Source organism: Mus caroli, unplaced genomic scaffold, assembly GCF_978045245.1.
Source record: "Mus caroli unplaced genomic scaffold, Mus_caroli_1 scaffold_1, whole genome shotgun sequence".
Lineage (NCBI taxonomy): Eukaryota > Metazoa > Chordata > Mammalia > Rodentia > Muridae > Mus > Mus caroli.
Window position 1 is genome coordinate 6,983,671 of NW_028227256.1, and position 16,507 is coordinate 7,000,177.

General features: G+C 39.1%; 2 protein-coding genes across 13 annotated transcripts in view; one reads left to right on the forward strand and one right to left on the reverse strand.

The window, feature by feature from the left end:
- Cspp1 (centrosome and spindle pole associated protein 1) overlaps positions 1-16,507 on the forward strand; it is a 125,883-nt gene that overhangs the window by 16,804 nt on the left and 92,572 nt on the right. For 8 of the 11 annotated variants that reach the window (XM_029475063.2, XM_085835597.1, XM_029475064.2 and 5 more), the window contains exons 3-5: positions 1,292-1,394; positions 14,366-14,469; positions 15,476-15,499. In XM_029475063.2, coding sequence (XP_029330923.1) covers positions 1,292-1,394; positions 14,366-14,469; positions 15,476-15,499 — 231 coding nt within the window. The remainder of the gene's footprint in view (positions 1-1,291; positions 1,395-14,365; positions 14,470-15,475; positions 15,500-16,507) is intronic. The other 3 variants (XM_085835591.1, XM_021171227.3, XM_029475080.2) reach the window with 1 other exon arrangement.
- Positions 3,334-4,368, reverse strand: LOC110301035 (heterogeneous nuclear ribonucleoprotein A3-like). Of its 2 annotated transcripts, XM_085833772.1 has the most exons (2): positions 3,654-4,368; positions 3,334-3,509 (listed from the first exon to the last, which is right to left on the reverse strand). In XM_085833772.1, exons 1-2 carry the CDS (start codon positions 4,366-4,368, stop codon positions 3,334-3,336), a joined length of 891 nt encoding a protein of 296 aa, XP_085689898.1. The 2 variants fall into 2 exon arrangements, with proteins under 2 accessions (XP_085689898.1, XP_085689707.1); XM_085833581.1 differs by having other exon boundaries at positions 3,334-4,368.

Consider the following 16,507-nt stretch of genomic DNA (forward strand, 5'->3'; position numbering starts at 1 on the left):
AAAAGGTTATATTCAGTGCAGCATTTGAATAAGTGTCTTTTATTATAATTTTCCATGCAAATAAACTTGAGGCATTGGGAAGCTGAATGAGACTGAGATGCGGAGTTGGAAGAATAGGCTTTGATTCCTGACATTGACTAAGTGCATGTCCTTTTAAGCACTGGCCATGGTTGTCTTCCTTCGAAACAGTCTACTTTGTAAAAGGAGTTAAAGCAAGGGCTTTGTGTGTACCATTGTCTCTAGTCAGGACATCTTTATGATGTAGGGGTATTTTGTTTTTTGTTTGTTTTGTTCTGGAGATCAAGAAAATGAGACCAGAGGCGTTAAATGATTCGTTCAGGTAGACAAGGGGATGGCTTTAAATTACTATCCTCATCTAGTGGCAGGGCATGCTCACAGTTACTTGATATGGAGGGTGAGTGTGCATGTTTGAGCATATTACTGTACAGCTTTATTCAATCTTTATATACCAGTTCAAGAGTCATTGCTTGTTGAGATCTTGTGGTTCCCCCCACCCCCCCAGCATCTCTGGGTCTTTAAATTTCCTCTATCTTGTCTTTATAGCCCCTCCCTATACGTGCGTGTATCTGAGTGTCTGTTGTATATGTTCATATGGGTGTGTCCACACATGCATGTGGTTGAGTGTGTATGGAAGGAAGCCTGATGTCCACAATAGATGTTGTCCTTGATTGCTGCCACCTTCTTTTTGAGATGGAGGCTTTTCACTCAACCTGGAGTTTCTAGAATTTGCTGTGCTACCTGGCTGATGAACTTCAAGATCTGTCTGTCTGTGATCTCTCAGAGTTTGGGTTACAGACACACGTTGCTGGGCCTGGCTTTTACATGGGTGTTGGGAATACAAGCTCAGGTCCTCAGACTTGCACAGGGGGCACTTCACTGACTGAGCCATCTCCTCATCTCCACTCTTTCCATATCATGCATATGTAAATATTACATGTAAGGACAGCATCACATAACAACTACATTTGCTTTGTGTCTCCAGCCTATCCCCTAGCCTCCTGGCCCAATAGCAGAAGCTTCCCAATTTTGTTCTTCACTCTTAGTTTGTAGTGTCTGGCCAGTGTACTTACTGGTAACTCTTTTTAGAGGATGGATTGGGTATCAGGACCGTTGTTACAGTATGCAAGTAACTTTGGTTGATTTCTCAAACTTGACACCCCAATCTCTGTGCTGGGTAACTTTCTCTAAGTTATTTACTGTGTCAAATAAGTTAAATTGTATATTTTGTGGACTTCTCCCCTTTGATTTGTAAATATCATGTCTTTTCCAGGGAAAGGCATCACAGAAACTCTCTGAAAACAGTAAAATATTAATCTCTATGGCTAAGGAGAACATACCACCAAACAGCCAACAACAGCCCAAGGGATCCTTAGGTATGGCACTATATGTGCGGAACTAATTTTAAGATATCCTTTCTTTGTAGGGCATTGTGAAAGAGATTGGTTTCTTCAGGGAAAAAGATTTCTTTGGATCTTCATTTTTGAGTCTTACATATGGCAATGGGGTTTGTGTATGAAATGTAACTCAGAGAATTTTACCTATTTCATTGATGTTGCCTAATTGTAATTGGTGAAAATGATATTAGAAACTGTGTGTGATGTAACTAAAAATTAGTAATAAAAATTTTAAGTGTGTTTATGTATATGTATACATGAGAGAGCCTGTATTGTTTTAAATTCAAAGAAGGGTCTAGCAAGATGGCTCAGACTGGTAAAGATGCTTGCCACCAAGCCTCAGGACCTGAGTTTGCTCCCCAGGACCCATATGGTGGTGTGCACATACATATACAAGTAAATTTATTTACTAAGACAGAGCAAGGAAGTATAAAGTATATGAAAAGTTATTTTGTTAGGGACCATTTTTTGTGTGTATGTATATGCACATGTATATGTGTGCATATATGTGTAGTGGCCAGAGGTCATCCTTGGACTGTAGTTCCTCAGAGGAGGTCTACTTTTTGAGACAGAGACATTCACTGGAAGCTGAGTTTGCCAATTAGACTATGCTTGCTGGCCATCCGCCAAATTGGATTCCACTTGTTTCTTCTTGGATTTCAAGTGTGTACCACCACACCCAGTTTTCTACATAGACGTTAGAGATTGAACTCAGGGCCTCTTTTTTACATGGCAAGCTCTTTCACCTATTAAGCTATCTCCCCAGCCCAAGGACTATCCTCTTGTTGATGACCGTATTGGACCTATAAAGTTAATATTGCAGCCATACTGATTTTTAAAATTATGTTTTAGTATGAAGTATTTGGAAACCTTTTTTAAAAGTACATATTAGCTTGTAGATATATTTTTACCTTAAAACACATAATATTGTCAATAATATATATATATGGTGATTGAAACATTTTCACAAAAAGTAAGTCAAATATAATGGATCCTTTTGATTCAGTCATTGTTTTCATGGGAGTAATTCATGATCACAGGTATATTCTTTGTTACCACTTTGCTTTTAATATGTCACTGGATAAGAAGGGAGGCTAGCTGAGAGACAGTAGTTAATGGGCTTTGCATGTGTATCAGATATAAAGGTAACTCAATTTTGATTCTTGCAAATTATTAGTTAATATGCAACTTTAGAGAAATGAGATGTTATCTTTTAGTAAAATTTTTTTTTCCACAAATATGCTATTTTTTATTTCCCAATTCTAATTATCTAAAACACACATTGCAAACATACAAATATCTATTCTCTCCACATGTCAGCGCCCACTCATCATTGTTTTGGAAATGGGGAGAATAGATTCCCCTTAAATTGCACGTCAGTAGGTGTTTCTTTACAGTTAACTTTAGCAAAATTCACACAAAATAGTAATTAACAATGATCTTCTTCACCTGTTAACTCACAAGGAAACACCTTCGAAACTGCATTTGGTTAAAGTTTCTGTACTAAAATGTAGAAAAACTGAACTACACAAATATTGAAAAGTTAAAAATTTCTTAATTTTTTTATTCCTGGTACCACTACCACAATTTACAGGGCAATATACCTGATGTAATGAAAAGAAAAAGAAAAAGACAAAGCTACAACAGATAAAAGACCTCAGGAATGTACATCTAATTGACACTACATTGCATTAATCAATAGCTGCACTTTTTGCAAACTGTGGCTGTGACCGTCCTGAACAAGAAGGGTTTCCTGTTTAAGCTGCAGTAACTTTTCTGACTATGGATCATCGTTCCTTCTGTGGCAGATTTTTACAGTTCCTCTAATGCATTTGGGACGACTGTCTCAAAGTAACCTGCAGCTTTCCTGACAACCCCTCACTCTCCTGCTAAGAACTGTAGCCGTTTCTGTTTTATTTTAAAACCTTCTGCTACCATACCCACCACTTCCACCTCCAGATCCATAGCCGCCACCACAGGGACTGCCTGAGCTGCTTCCACCAAAACTGCCCCCCTTCATGGGTCCATAATTTGATTGTTGCTGTCCACTATAATTTCCAAAGTCATTATAGTTTCCACCACCACCATAGTTACCTCCACCAAAATTTCCTCCTTCATTGTAACCATCATAGCCTCCTCCTCCACCACCACATCCACCACCCTGGTTTCCATAGCCTGGTCCACCACCTCCATATCCTCCTCTACTGCTGTAACCAGGACCACCACCATAGTTGCCACCATCGCCTCCAAATCCAATATATCCACCATCACCACCTCCATAGCTACCTCTGCTGCCACCACCTCCACCACCATAGCCACCTCTTCCACCAAAGTTTCCTCCACGACCCATAAAGTTGCCAGATCCACCTCCACGACCTCTCTGGGATCCAGCAGACTGCATCTCTTGTTTAGAAAGGGCCTTTTTCACTTCACAGTTATGCCCATTAATAGTGTGGTACTTCTGAACAACAATTTTATCAACTGTGTCATGATCATCAAAAGTTACAAAAGCAAATCCTCTCTTTTTCCCACTCTGCCTGGCTTCCATAACCTCTGTGGTTTCAATCTTGCCATACTTTTCAAAGTCGTCTCTCAGGTTATATTCTTCCGTATCCTCTTTAATACCACCAACAAAGATTTTCTTCACCGTTAAATGGGCACCAGGCTTTACAGAATCCTCTCTAGAAACAGCTCTCTTTGGTTCCACCACACGCCCATGAACCCTGTGTGGCCGTGCACACATTGCAGCATCCACCTCTTCAACACAAGAGTAGGTCACAAAACCAAAGCCTCTGGAACGTTTTGTTTGGGGATCTCTCATTACCACACAGTCTGTAAGTGTACCCCATTTCTCAAAATGTTCTCTTAAGCTAGCATCTGTGGTTTCAAAGCTCAGACCACCAATAAACAGCTTCCTCAGCTGCTCTGGTTCCTTTGGATCATGGCCCTCCATTTTGAGACTGGACTCGCCTCTTCCAACTCGAGTTCAGTATGGAACTGAGAGCTTAGTAAAATTTCTTAATCTTTAAACTTATTAGATTCTGTAACTATAAAATTAGTTGGATGATACTAGGGGTTAGAGAGGTGGTGCAGCAGCTAAGAGCACTTACTGATCTCCCTAGCACTCACACAGCAGCTTATAGCTGCCTGTCTGTAATTCCTGTTCCAAGGGAGCTGATACCCTCTTCTGACATCCACAGGGACCAGGCACACATGTGGTGAACAGACATGCAGGCAAAATATTCGTATAATAAAGATAAAGATGTAAGACTAAAATAAAATTTTTCATTTGAAATTTATATGAATTAAAGTTAATTCTAAGGAATAATTTAAATATTTAATAGTAGCCGGGTGTGGTGACGCACACCTTTAATCCCAGCACTTGGGAGGCAGAGGCAGGCGGATTTCTGAGTTCAGTTTGAGGCCAGCCTGGTCTACAAAGTGAGTTCCAGGACAGCCAGGGCTACACAGAGAAACCCTGTCTCGAAAAAACAAAAACAAAACAAAAACAAACAAACAAAATTTAACAGTAGATTCTTGTAGATACTAAGTTATTAAATTTAGGCGAAATCACCGAAATTCTGGGATTACAGTTTGGCTTTGGGTTGCCATGCCTTTGTGATGTGGCATGTTTGTTTTAAGGTTATTTCCTTATAGTATGGACATCTGTCTCCCAGGGTTGCTATGAGTAGTAATTGAGTATGTATGAAGAGACAGTTGACTTGTAGTTGGGCCTCATGTTTGACGTCTTCTGCGAGAGAGTTATGTGAACGCTAGTCTAAAGGTTAATATGCAACAGCCTTTGTCTGACCTAGAATCAGAGTGACCTTAAGTTCTGACCTAGGGTGTTCTTTTGTTCAGGAATTCCGCAGATAACTGTATCCACTTATAGGACTCCCACCCCCTTTCATACAAATAGCATAAATCTGATTTGAAAATCTGTACTCAAATCCGATTTTCTGCTGATTCTTGTTTCTACCCCAATTTCTGTTATGACTGTCTTACTTCCTACTGGATGCTTCTGTGTAGATATCATGGGCTTTCAAATTTTCTGGTTCTTGCCACCTTATTAGCAAGCTCCTTCCTCATTGTTGATTCCTTTTTCTCTTTGCTTGTCACATCAGATAACTAGGGAGGACCAGTTGATTTTAATAGAATAGAATTCCTAATGTCAAGCAAGTTCTTGTCATCTCACTGGTTGGTATTCTTGTCTGCAGGCTTCCATTCACTGAGATTGTCTTGATAACCTCCTGATGTTTTCTTTGTGTAATCCTTTTATTTCTCTGCATACTTTTTGATATCTTCTCAAGAAATTAATCTGATATACTAGTCTGTATTTCCTTCAACTAGCTTCTCATCTCCTTGTGTAGCTGTAGCTGGGCTGCTGTGGCCAGTTCTCTGTGAATTGTGTTCTGCTGGATGGCACAGTGCTTGACATTTGTTTGTTGGAAAAGATATTTTGAATGAATGAATGCTCTCATTCCAAAAATAAAGTCAGTTTTCTTGGGAATATAGAGTTTAATTTTCATGGGACCTCTTAAAAAATTTCAACTAAAATAACTCTATTTGAAGCACATTGACTATAAAGAATGCTGTACAATTTTGTCTTAGCTAGGGATACTCTTGTTGTTATGAAACACAATGACCAACTTGGGGAGGAATGGGTTTATGCAGCTTATAGGTCCTGAATCATAGCCTATTGAGGTAAGCCAAGGTAGGAATTCAAACAGATCAGAACATGGAGGCAGGAGCTGATGCAGAGGCTGTGGAGGAGTGCTGCTTACTAGCTTGCTAAGCCTCCTGTCTTGTAGAACTCAGAACCACCAGCCCAGGTGTGGCCCCACCTACAATGGGCTATGTCCTTCTCCATTAATTAAGAAAATACTTTGGGGCTAGAGAGATGGCTCAGCAGTTAAAAGCACTGACTGGTTTTCAGAGGACCCAGGTTCAATTCCCAGCACCTCATGACAGTTCACAACTGTCTGTAACTCTTAAGATCTGACACTCTAACACAGACATACATTCAGGCAAAACATCAATACAGATAAAATAAAAAGAAATTATTAAAACAGAGAGAGAGAGAGAGAGAGAGACCTCCAGGCTTGCTTATAGACTGATCTTATGGAGGCATTTTTTTTTTAATCGATGTTCCTTTCTTTCAGATGAGTATAGCTTGTTTCAAGTTGACATAAAACTAGATAGCACAAATTTATTTTATTTTATAGCTTCAAACTGGAGTACTTGTATAATTAAAATAAGTCAAATATGGGGCTGGGGAGATTGCTCTGTGGGTACAGAACTTGCCATGCAGTGTGAGGACCTGATTTGGGACTCAAAAAGCACAGGTGAAGTTGGCATGATAGCTCACATCTGTAATGTCAAGGCTCCTAGGGTGACATAGCTGGCTGGGACACGATGCATGGAAGCTTGCTGGACACCAGTTTGCTATTTGTGGTGGTGTACAGTGAAGAGCATCTGTCTCAAACAGTGGCTCACCTGTATAGGGTAATCTTAAATTCTCATCTCATACAGATCAATTTGGAAATGATGGATCAAATTCAAGTCTGTGACAACATAGTTAAATATAGTAGTAACGATCAGTAATACATAAACCGCAAATACTCATTTTCACCATTGAAAAGTTTTGATGGTTTAAAGTGTGACTAAATACCAAGCAACACTAAATTTAAGGTTTTTAAAAATTCATTTCTCTATGGTAATGATGATATACATAGATAATATTGTTAACTTCTGATTTACATCCCGTAAAAGGGTTTAAGGTAGTTGTAGATAAACTTAAATGTCCAGGAGGCAAATTTGCCACAAGAGTATCAATCCTCTATAACTTCTGTTTTACATCCCATAAAAGGATTTAAGGTAGTATCATAATGTCTTCTGAAATCAACTCCCTAGATTTGAACTAGATACACTTTAATGTTCAGGAGGCAAATTTGCCACAAGAGTATCAATCCTCCATAAGGGATATAATTTACTGATGGAGCTCTTGTCACACATTTACAGAGACCTGAGTTCCACCTCTAATAATACACAAACATAGACACACAGACACACACACACATACATACATACACACACACATACATACACACACATACACACACACATACACACACATGCACACACACATACACACACACACATGCACACACACATACACACACATGCACACACACTCTCACACATTCACACACTCACATACACACATACACACTGTCATACACTCACACACACTCATTCTCACACACTCTCATATTTTCTCTCTCTCTCTCTTACACACACACTCTCTCTCTCTCTCTTTTCAATCTTCTTCCCTTTCACTCCCTCTCTCCCTCCCTCCCTCCCTCCATCCCCCCTCCCCCCCTCCCCTCCGTCCCACTCACAAAGCCATAAAGCAGAGCCAGGCAGATATGGTGGTATACCATTTTGGGAGGCAGAAGCAGGAGGTTAGAAAGTTTTACCTGAAATAGGTTTAGGTTCAGAAGTTCTCAGACTGTTCTCTTTCTTCCCAGCTGACTACATTTTTGGGGGGGATACTACTGCCTCCTAACATTTGATAATTCTTGAAAGTGATTTAGGCAACTCAGAATAAAAACTAACTTTATTTGCAGGTAGCTTGGTTATTTCTCTTTTCTTTTTCTTTTTCTTTTTCTTTTTCTTTTTCTTTTTCTTTCTTTTTCTTCTTCTTTCTTTCTCTCTCTCTCTCTCTCTCTCTTTTCTTTGTGTGTGTGTATGTGTGTAGAAAAATTTGAGGGGTCTACAAACATTGCTAGATCAATAAATGCATTTGTCAAGTTTAGAGGCTATAAGACAAAAAGTACAAAAATGAATTGTATTTCAGTAATGAAATGAAATATCAAGTAAGTGACCTTACTCAGAAAACCATCAAACAGCAAAAGAGACTGTAAATGTCACGGCTCACTGAAATGAACCATTCTTAAAGTAAGTAGAAAGCCAGGGGTTTAGCTGGAGCAGAGAAAAGATGTACATAATTTATTGGAAAGTACTTAATGAGAAGGCAAAACAATATTCAAATTATCTAAGAATGCCCTTGACCTCCTGACCTTTCTGCCTTTACCAGTGAAATACTGGGATTAGAGGCATACACCTCATGGCTCAAATTTTGATGATTTCTTTTGTTTTTATAAAGAAGAAAACATTTTTATTCCTACTGTTTCAGTTTTAAATTTGAGTGCAATAGTTACTAAATAGCTACTAGTCTTCCTTTTATTTGGATTTTGGAACCAATATTTTACTCTGTAGCCCAGGCTAGTGTAGAACTTATTGAGCAGCCTGAAATGGCTTTAAACTAGTGACATAGTTAGTATAAAAATGTGTAGGTATATGGATGTGTGGCGGCTTCTGCACTGTCTGTAGCAACTTACTATGATTTGCCTCATGCTCTAGCAGAAGCCTGGTTCTGCCTGCTGCAGATATTTTCTGTGATTTTATGATGTTTGGAATTCTGAGGACTTTACAGAGGATATGAGAGTGGTTGTTGGTCATTTAGGGTGGCTAGTTGCAGTTTGTTAATAGCTATGGTCAAAGAAGAAACAAAAGGAAAGAAATTAGTTTCAGGGATCTCTCTCCCCTCTGTTCTTGTCTTTCTCTTACTGAGTATTAAGAGTTGAAATGGAGCTGGGCATGATATTGCATGCCTGAAACACTAATGCTTGGGAGAGAGGTAGGAGAATCAAAAAGTCAAGTTCTCAGTGGTGGCGCACACCTTTAATTATAAGCAATTGGGAGGCAGAGGCAGGCGGATTTCTGAGTTTGAGGCCAGCCTGGGCTATACAGAGAAACCCTGTCTCAAAAACAAAAACAAACAAATAAACAAGCAAACAAACAAAAGGAGTTGAAATGGGAGCAGGGATAAGGGGTGGGAAAAAGAAGATCCCAAAAATAGGAACAACTAGGTCCGTCAGATACATGCAGCAACCCTGTTTCTGTCTGCTTCTGGGGCCATCGCACCTGACTAGTTTCACTCTGACTTTTGTTGTTTGTGTTTGTAATTGGGCTTTCATGTAATCCATATGGACTCACTGAGCTTGACATAGAGCCCTCCCGTTGTAGTTATTATTCTGGGGGTTACTACACCCCTTTTTGTCTTTAAATATCTACTAGGGGTTTTTATTCCATCTCAGACCAGCGGATATCAGTTGTCTATGGTATTCTGTCTGCTTCCTGGTGGTGATCCCCGAGCTATCACTTGCCGAGTTCTGACTGGGCCACTCCTACTCCATCAGGCCAGCCTTCATGGCCATATGCTCATAATCCATGCTACCCTACGGTGACCTCCTTTCTTCTTCCCATCTTCTCTCTCTTCCTCATGGTTCTTACAAGCCCAGGAACCTTTGCACTGCTCCTCCTCTTCTGCCCAGCCCAGGCTGTAGGCATCTTTATTAACCAATCAGGCATAATGTGGGGGGCAAACATCATTGGGTGTACACAATCTTCTCATCTTGGACAACCAGCTCTTGGGGACCATTATTTGGCATCTGAATACATAGCAGCAGCCGGCCACCCTGCTTTCACCTGAGTACAGCAGCATGGCTACTCTATGTGGTGTTCTGGGGATTGAGTTCAGAGCTTCATGCAGGTAAGGCAAAGATTCTACCAGCTAAGCTACCTCTCTAGTTAGTAGTTTTGCTGTTTTTAAGTTACCGTGTTATTTTGTGCATTTATAACTGACAATAGGAGTTATTAAAATTTTGATTAAATTTTGTGAAGGGCACAACAGTAGTTTTCACATATATTTTTAAAAATTCATTGTTACTTTAGTATACAAAGTAATGATTTTTATTATGAAATCTTTATATATGTATATATATGTGTATGTATGTATATCATTATACTTTGGTTTTTTTTTTTTTTTTTTTTTTTTGGTTTTTTTTCGAGACAGGGTTTCTCTGTGTAGCCCTGGCTGTCCTGGCACTCACTTTGTAGACCAGGCTGGCCTCGAACTCAGAAATCCACCTGCCTCTGCCTCCCGAGTGCTGGGACTAAAGGCGTGCGCCACCACGCCCGGCTTATACTTTGTTTTTATTTGCTTTCCCACACTATTGCCCTTCCCTGTGCTCCCTTAACCTCATGCTGAACACATTAAAAAACCAAAACATTGTATTTACTTATGACATGGGGGTGGCAGTCCTGTGGTGGTTGAGGTCAGTTCTCTCAGTTCTTTGTGTGGAGGTGAGCTGAGGCTGTCAGGTGGGCAGCAAGTGCCTTCCCCCCTGAGCCATCTCACTGCTCTTAAGTACAGCTTTTCTTGTTTTTAAACTATGTTTATTATTGCGTGTATGTATGAAATGTGGGCATGAGAACCCAGGCACATGTGTGAAGATGAGAGAACAGTTTTCAAGAGATGAAATTCTCCTTCTCATGGGACCCAAGCATGGAAATCAGGGTGCCAGGCATTCTGGGCAAGGGTTTTACATGCGGGACCAAGTATCTATTGGGTGCTTTCGTTGCTTCTTTTCAGAATTCTCTTTTCAGTTTATTAGCCCACTTACTGATTGGGTGATTTGCTTGTTTGGCAGGTTTTAAGGTTCTGTGTTATTCCATTATCCTAGATATTCATCCTTTGGTGTGTGGTTGGCAAAGGTTTTTTCCTTCTGTAGGCTGTCTTCACTTCAGTGATTGCTACCTTTCCTGTGCAGGAGTGTGGTGTTTCCATTTCATCCTATTTGCCAGTTCTTGAATTATTTCCTGAATAGTTGGTGAAAACTGTTGCCTGTGCTATATCTTTGTCTTAGTTAGGGATTCATTGCTGACTCCTGTCTACCTGTGTCTAGCTTGTTCTCTCTTCAAGTTGTCTCTGTAAATCTCTCCTGGGAAAACTGCCTCCTCTTTTCTTTGCCCTGCTTTCTATAACTGTCCCAGGAAAACTGCCTCCTCCTCCTCTCTCCCATTGCACTGCATGGCTTCCCTTTCCTCTCTCTTCCTGTGAGAGTTGGGCAGATCCTATTCTGTCAAGTCTTTCTCTGATTCCTCACTTTTTCTAGCACTCAGACATCACTTTTAAACATTGATGCTTCTATCTACAAACTAACTTTACCTTCATTGTTTGAGATTACAGGTGTGTACTAAAGGCATCTTTATTCCAGCCAGAGGGATTAAAGGTGTGTGCTAAGGCTAAGTCACACTACAACTAGAAACAGGCATTTTCAGTAAATAACATAATCCCAGGGTTCACAGTGTGATCAAATACCCTGCAACAATGCTTGGCTGATTTCAACATGGCTGACTGATTTTAACAAACAAATTTCAAAATAATTTTATGGAAAATTGGGGAAGATCATCCAAAAGAAGTACATGTTTTGTCATTTAAAAAGAATATAAGAAAAGAGGTGGCAGAATAATTTTGTATTGCTCTAAAATTTAGGTAATGGCAAAATGGAGGGAGTGTAAAGATTCAGATTAGCAAAGAGAGGTTATTGATGCTGAGCATGTATGTATTTCTTGTGGCATAATTATTATTACTCACTGCAGATGAGTGCTGACTCGTGACCTTGCATGAGTTCAGTGAGTCTTTTCAGTAGCACTGCAGCGGAGACTTGGACAGTGTAGCGCTCACATCTTCATAAGCCACCTGCCAATGCAGAGGCTTGTAATTACTTCCTGTAATCGCTCGCGTTTGTTACTTGTTACATAGCACTTTCTCATGGACGTATGTTATGAAAGGAAGTAAATGCTGTCTAGGAATTTGTTTCATGTAGTGTTTATTGTGAGTGCTTTCTTAGGAGGCAAATTCAAAGAATGATTGTGTGCTTTAGGTTTAAATATATTTTATCCCACAATTTTTACAGAAGTCTAATACTTTTTGACTGTTGGCCCTGAAACATAATGTTAACTGTCAGTGTCACTGATGCTTATTTGAAATGACATCACTTTAAGTGACCTTAAGATGACACTAGTATTTTTCTTGCTCCTAGAATCATCAGGAACAGCAACCACGTAAGCCTCACTGTGTGTTAGCTCAGGGTTAGAGGCCGCTGCTACTACTTTATAGAGATGAATAGTTACATTGTTTTGTACATTCAGTTTTATTCATTTCAATTTTACTTTATTATGATCATTTGTATGACCTGTGTGAATGTGGGGTGCAGGAACTGTAGAAGGCTTGGATGCCAGACAACTTACTGGAGTTGGTTCTCCCTTTCTGTGAGTTCCAGAGATTGAACTCATGTCACCAGGCCCTTTTGTTTTTTATGACCCACTTGAAACAATATAAGGTTTTAGTACTAGATTACAAAATAATTAGATGGTATTTTATGTTGGCTAAACCTAAAATTTACATGTATGTTTATATTAATATATTTATTCTTTGAGACTAGGTCTCACCGTGTAGCTCCTCCTGACTTACAGCTTGCTTTATAGACCAGACTGGCCTCAAACTTGGAGATCCACTGCCTCTGCTTCTTGAATACTGCAATTAAAGGGGTTTACTACCCTTCCCAGTTTATAATAGATTTACTAATAATACAGGAAGTATTCTGTATGATTGCTTGCTAAGATAGTGTTACAAAATAGTATTTGAATTAGCAGTGGAAACCTAATACACTTTTTTTTTTTTTTTTTTTTTTTTTTTTGCATACTGGGGATTGTATCAGGGCTTTGTGCCCATTAGGCCGGTGCTTTCTATTCCTGAGTTATATTCTTAGACTTCTTCACTTCTGAGACAGAATCTCAAAGTTGCCCAGACTGGGCTCTGGTTCATTCCAGCACAGTCAAGCCTTAAACTTACAGTTTTCAGTCTGCTTCAGCTTTGGAGTAGTTGGTTTATAAAGGTGAAATGCTCTTAGTAACGTTGAGCTTAATAGGGTCAGTAATTTATAAATGATCATGTTTCAACTGTTAACTCCAGTTCTTCCAGGGAGGCCACAGATAGAATTAAAAATTATGGTAAGACACAGTAAGAATGACTTCCAGGAAGCAGCAGGCTGCCTATTTCCAGCTTGGGAAAGCTGGTCCCAGAGGAAGGCACCACTGTTGAGCACTGTTGTCATTCTCTCCTTGACATCACAGAGCATCCATTGTGATCCTGTGTCACAGACATGACACTCTGCTTATCAGTTACTGTTCTCTCTGCAGTTGAACTGCGAAGTACTAGGAGAGGATGACATTAATTAAACTAAAACTAAATGAAGCAAATTAATTAAATTTCTTGCTTTAATTTCCCTGTCTTCTGGAAAATAAGATAGCTGGGCTGGTGATGTAGCTCAGTTGGTAGAATGCTTGCCTAGAATGCATATCTGCCCATTTTTAGTACCCTTAGCACCATTTAAACTGGGTCATCTTAGCACTTGGGAGATGGAGGGAGGAGAATTGGAAGTTCAAGTCCATTTTTGGCTACACGAGGTTCAGTCCAGTCTCAAAATAATAGCAACAACAATAGAAACAGAGCCGGGCGTGGTGGCGCACGCCTTTAATCCCAGCACTCGGGAGGCAGAGGCAGAGGCAGGCGGATTTTTGAGTTCGAGGCCAGCCTGGTCTACAAAGTGAGTTCCAGGACAGCCAGGGCTACACAGAGAAACCCTGTCTCAAAGGACCAAACAAAACAAAACAAACAAAACCCAATAAAAACAAAGGAAAAGATGAAAAAACAAGATGCTAAATGATAATTTAAACAGGGGAAAATAATATACACTTGTACACATCGTTACATACGCAATAACCTAAAATTATTTTAATGTAGGTACATTAAAAAACTCTGAAGGAGACACAAGAAATACAATGTTCTGGGCAAGGAAACAGGATGGCTTGGGTTCACAAGTGGGAATAATATTCACTGCTACATCTATGTATCACCCACTGAAGCATTCAAAATAGGAAACCTGATTCCAGGCCTTGCGTGCTTTATTATAGGAGGGAGAACTTCATTGATATTGATTTGAAAAGGAATCTGCGACTTAAGCTGTTTTCTTTTTTAGGAATTGAATATGGCTTAAGTTTACCACTTGGAGAAGATTATGAACAGAAGAAACATAAATTAAAAGAAGAATTGAGGCAAGATTATAGACGCTATCTTACTCAGGTAAGTTGTTCTGTTAGAGAGTTGTATTTTGTCTATTTAAATTTATTCCTAATATTTACTTTTGAGAAGTGTTGATCATGAGTGATATCTGGCCAACTAGTGAAAAATAAATTCTTGGTGGAAAAATGTGAAAACATGTTGTGGATTAATAGACTCTCCCTGGAGCAACAAGGTCCTGGGTTTAGTCTCTAGCACAGGAGGGTGTTTTACTAGGGAAATGGATTTTAATATTAAAGGAGATTAACAGCTGTTAAACAGTGGTTGTTTCTGTAAAGCTATCTTTGTCTAAAGAAGCATATCCACTATTCCCCACAATGTATTAAAATGACCTGAAGGGTTTTAGATAGTAATTACTTTTTCTTTTGATAAGTGTATAAATTTTCTGTTAACAGTTTTATTAACTACTACATTCTGTCATTTTTTTTTTTTTTTTTTTTAAATCACTGTGACAAAGTATCCGAGAAAAACAGTGTGAGAGAAAAGATTTTAGAGGTGCAGTCTGGGTCAGCTGTGGGCCTGTGGTAGGGGCATTCTACAGAACAAAATAATATCATGGCCAGCAGCAAGGGTCTGGATAAGAAACAGCCCCCATTGATGAGTCCCCTTGCTCCAGCAAGGCTGGACCAACCAGTTCCCAACACCTTCCAACATAATAGCCAGTAACTGGAGGTCAGCCTTCAACAGGAGCCTTTTGGGACATGTCATAGTCAAGTCTTACCAGCTTTAACAGCTTTGCTTTATGATTTAATAGTTTTATTTAGGAGAACCCCTTTGCAATTATCAAATTATCTATTAATAGGCTTATGATTAGGTTTTATAATGTAGTTTCCTTTATAAGTTATAAAAATACGTTAAGCAATCATGATTCTGGCTATTCACAATACTCTTGGCTTTTCCATGCTTTATAAATACTTGTTTCAAGTTGCCTTTAACTGACTTGTAATTGGAAAGAACAGACTTTACTGAATACATGTTATCATCAATGGTTTGTCTCTCTCCACTCTAGGGCATTACACAAGCAAAAACAAAGGTAGGGTTGCCTGCATAATGGTCTCCTTTAGTTTGTTTTTAAAAAGATATAATAGCTTATCATTTGCACTTATGTGATTCAAATCAAGTAGAAAAATGGCTTCTTTTGTGTTTCGAGGCTTTTGAGTGGCAGCTTTCTGTGTCTGTGTTTGCCAAGATGACAGTCCACACTTTACAGTTGTCTATTGATATGGTCATGACTTTGATTTCCGCTTTGCATTTGTTTTCATTGCTTCCTTTATAAATGTCCTGGAACTGTTGCGTGCTTGCTTTTTAGCTTGTCTATTTCTGTTCCACAATTTATACTGGTGATAATATAAATAGTCAAGATAATTTAAAATGTCTTGAACTATCTATTGTCATGATTTGGATTACTTGATATTTTTGTACTGAGTCAGGCTGATCACATTTGTTAGTGTATGTGGGAAAACAGCACCAGATAATAGTTTTACAAGCTACTACAAGATACTGCCATACATTTGATCACTCAACTAATGTTTAAAAACCACCAGTAGTTAAATATAGTATAGATCATGTCTTCAAGGGGTTTAGGATTTAGCTGTGGATATATTTCATCAAGATCAGAAAATGTTCATTATAGCAAGATGTCCTGATAAAGCATTACAGAACAGGTAGAATTTGAATATTCAAAAGGCTAAATTAAAAAAAAAGCTTTTTAAATGGAGGATATAGACTGAAGAAATTGTGAACTGTAGGCTTTTGGTTCATTTGAATGAGACATTTACCAGCCTGATTAGCTGGATGATGGAGGATGGAGAAAGAGTGGTGTGGATAGAGAGGACTGTGATGCTGAAAGGCCGTCCATGTGATAGGCTGTGGTGAATGTTCAGGAGGGGATAACTGTTGTAGGACAGCTACTTGTACTTGTTAGAGACTCATTAACTTAAAGTCTACAGCTTCTCTGAACTTGTACTAATTTCCAGTCTGTTGTTTATGATGCTTTCCAGAACAATCCTATGGCTAACTAAATATTTGTCTCCTTACTAAC

What these genes read in the sequence shown, in the direction of transcription:
- LOC110301035 (XM_085833581.1), bottom strand. Translation starts at nt 4,368, where the DNA reads ATGGAGGGCCATGATCCAAAGGAACCAGAGCAGCTGAGGAAGCTGTTT.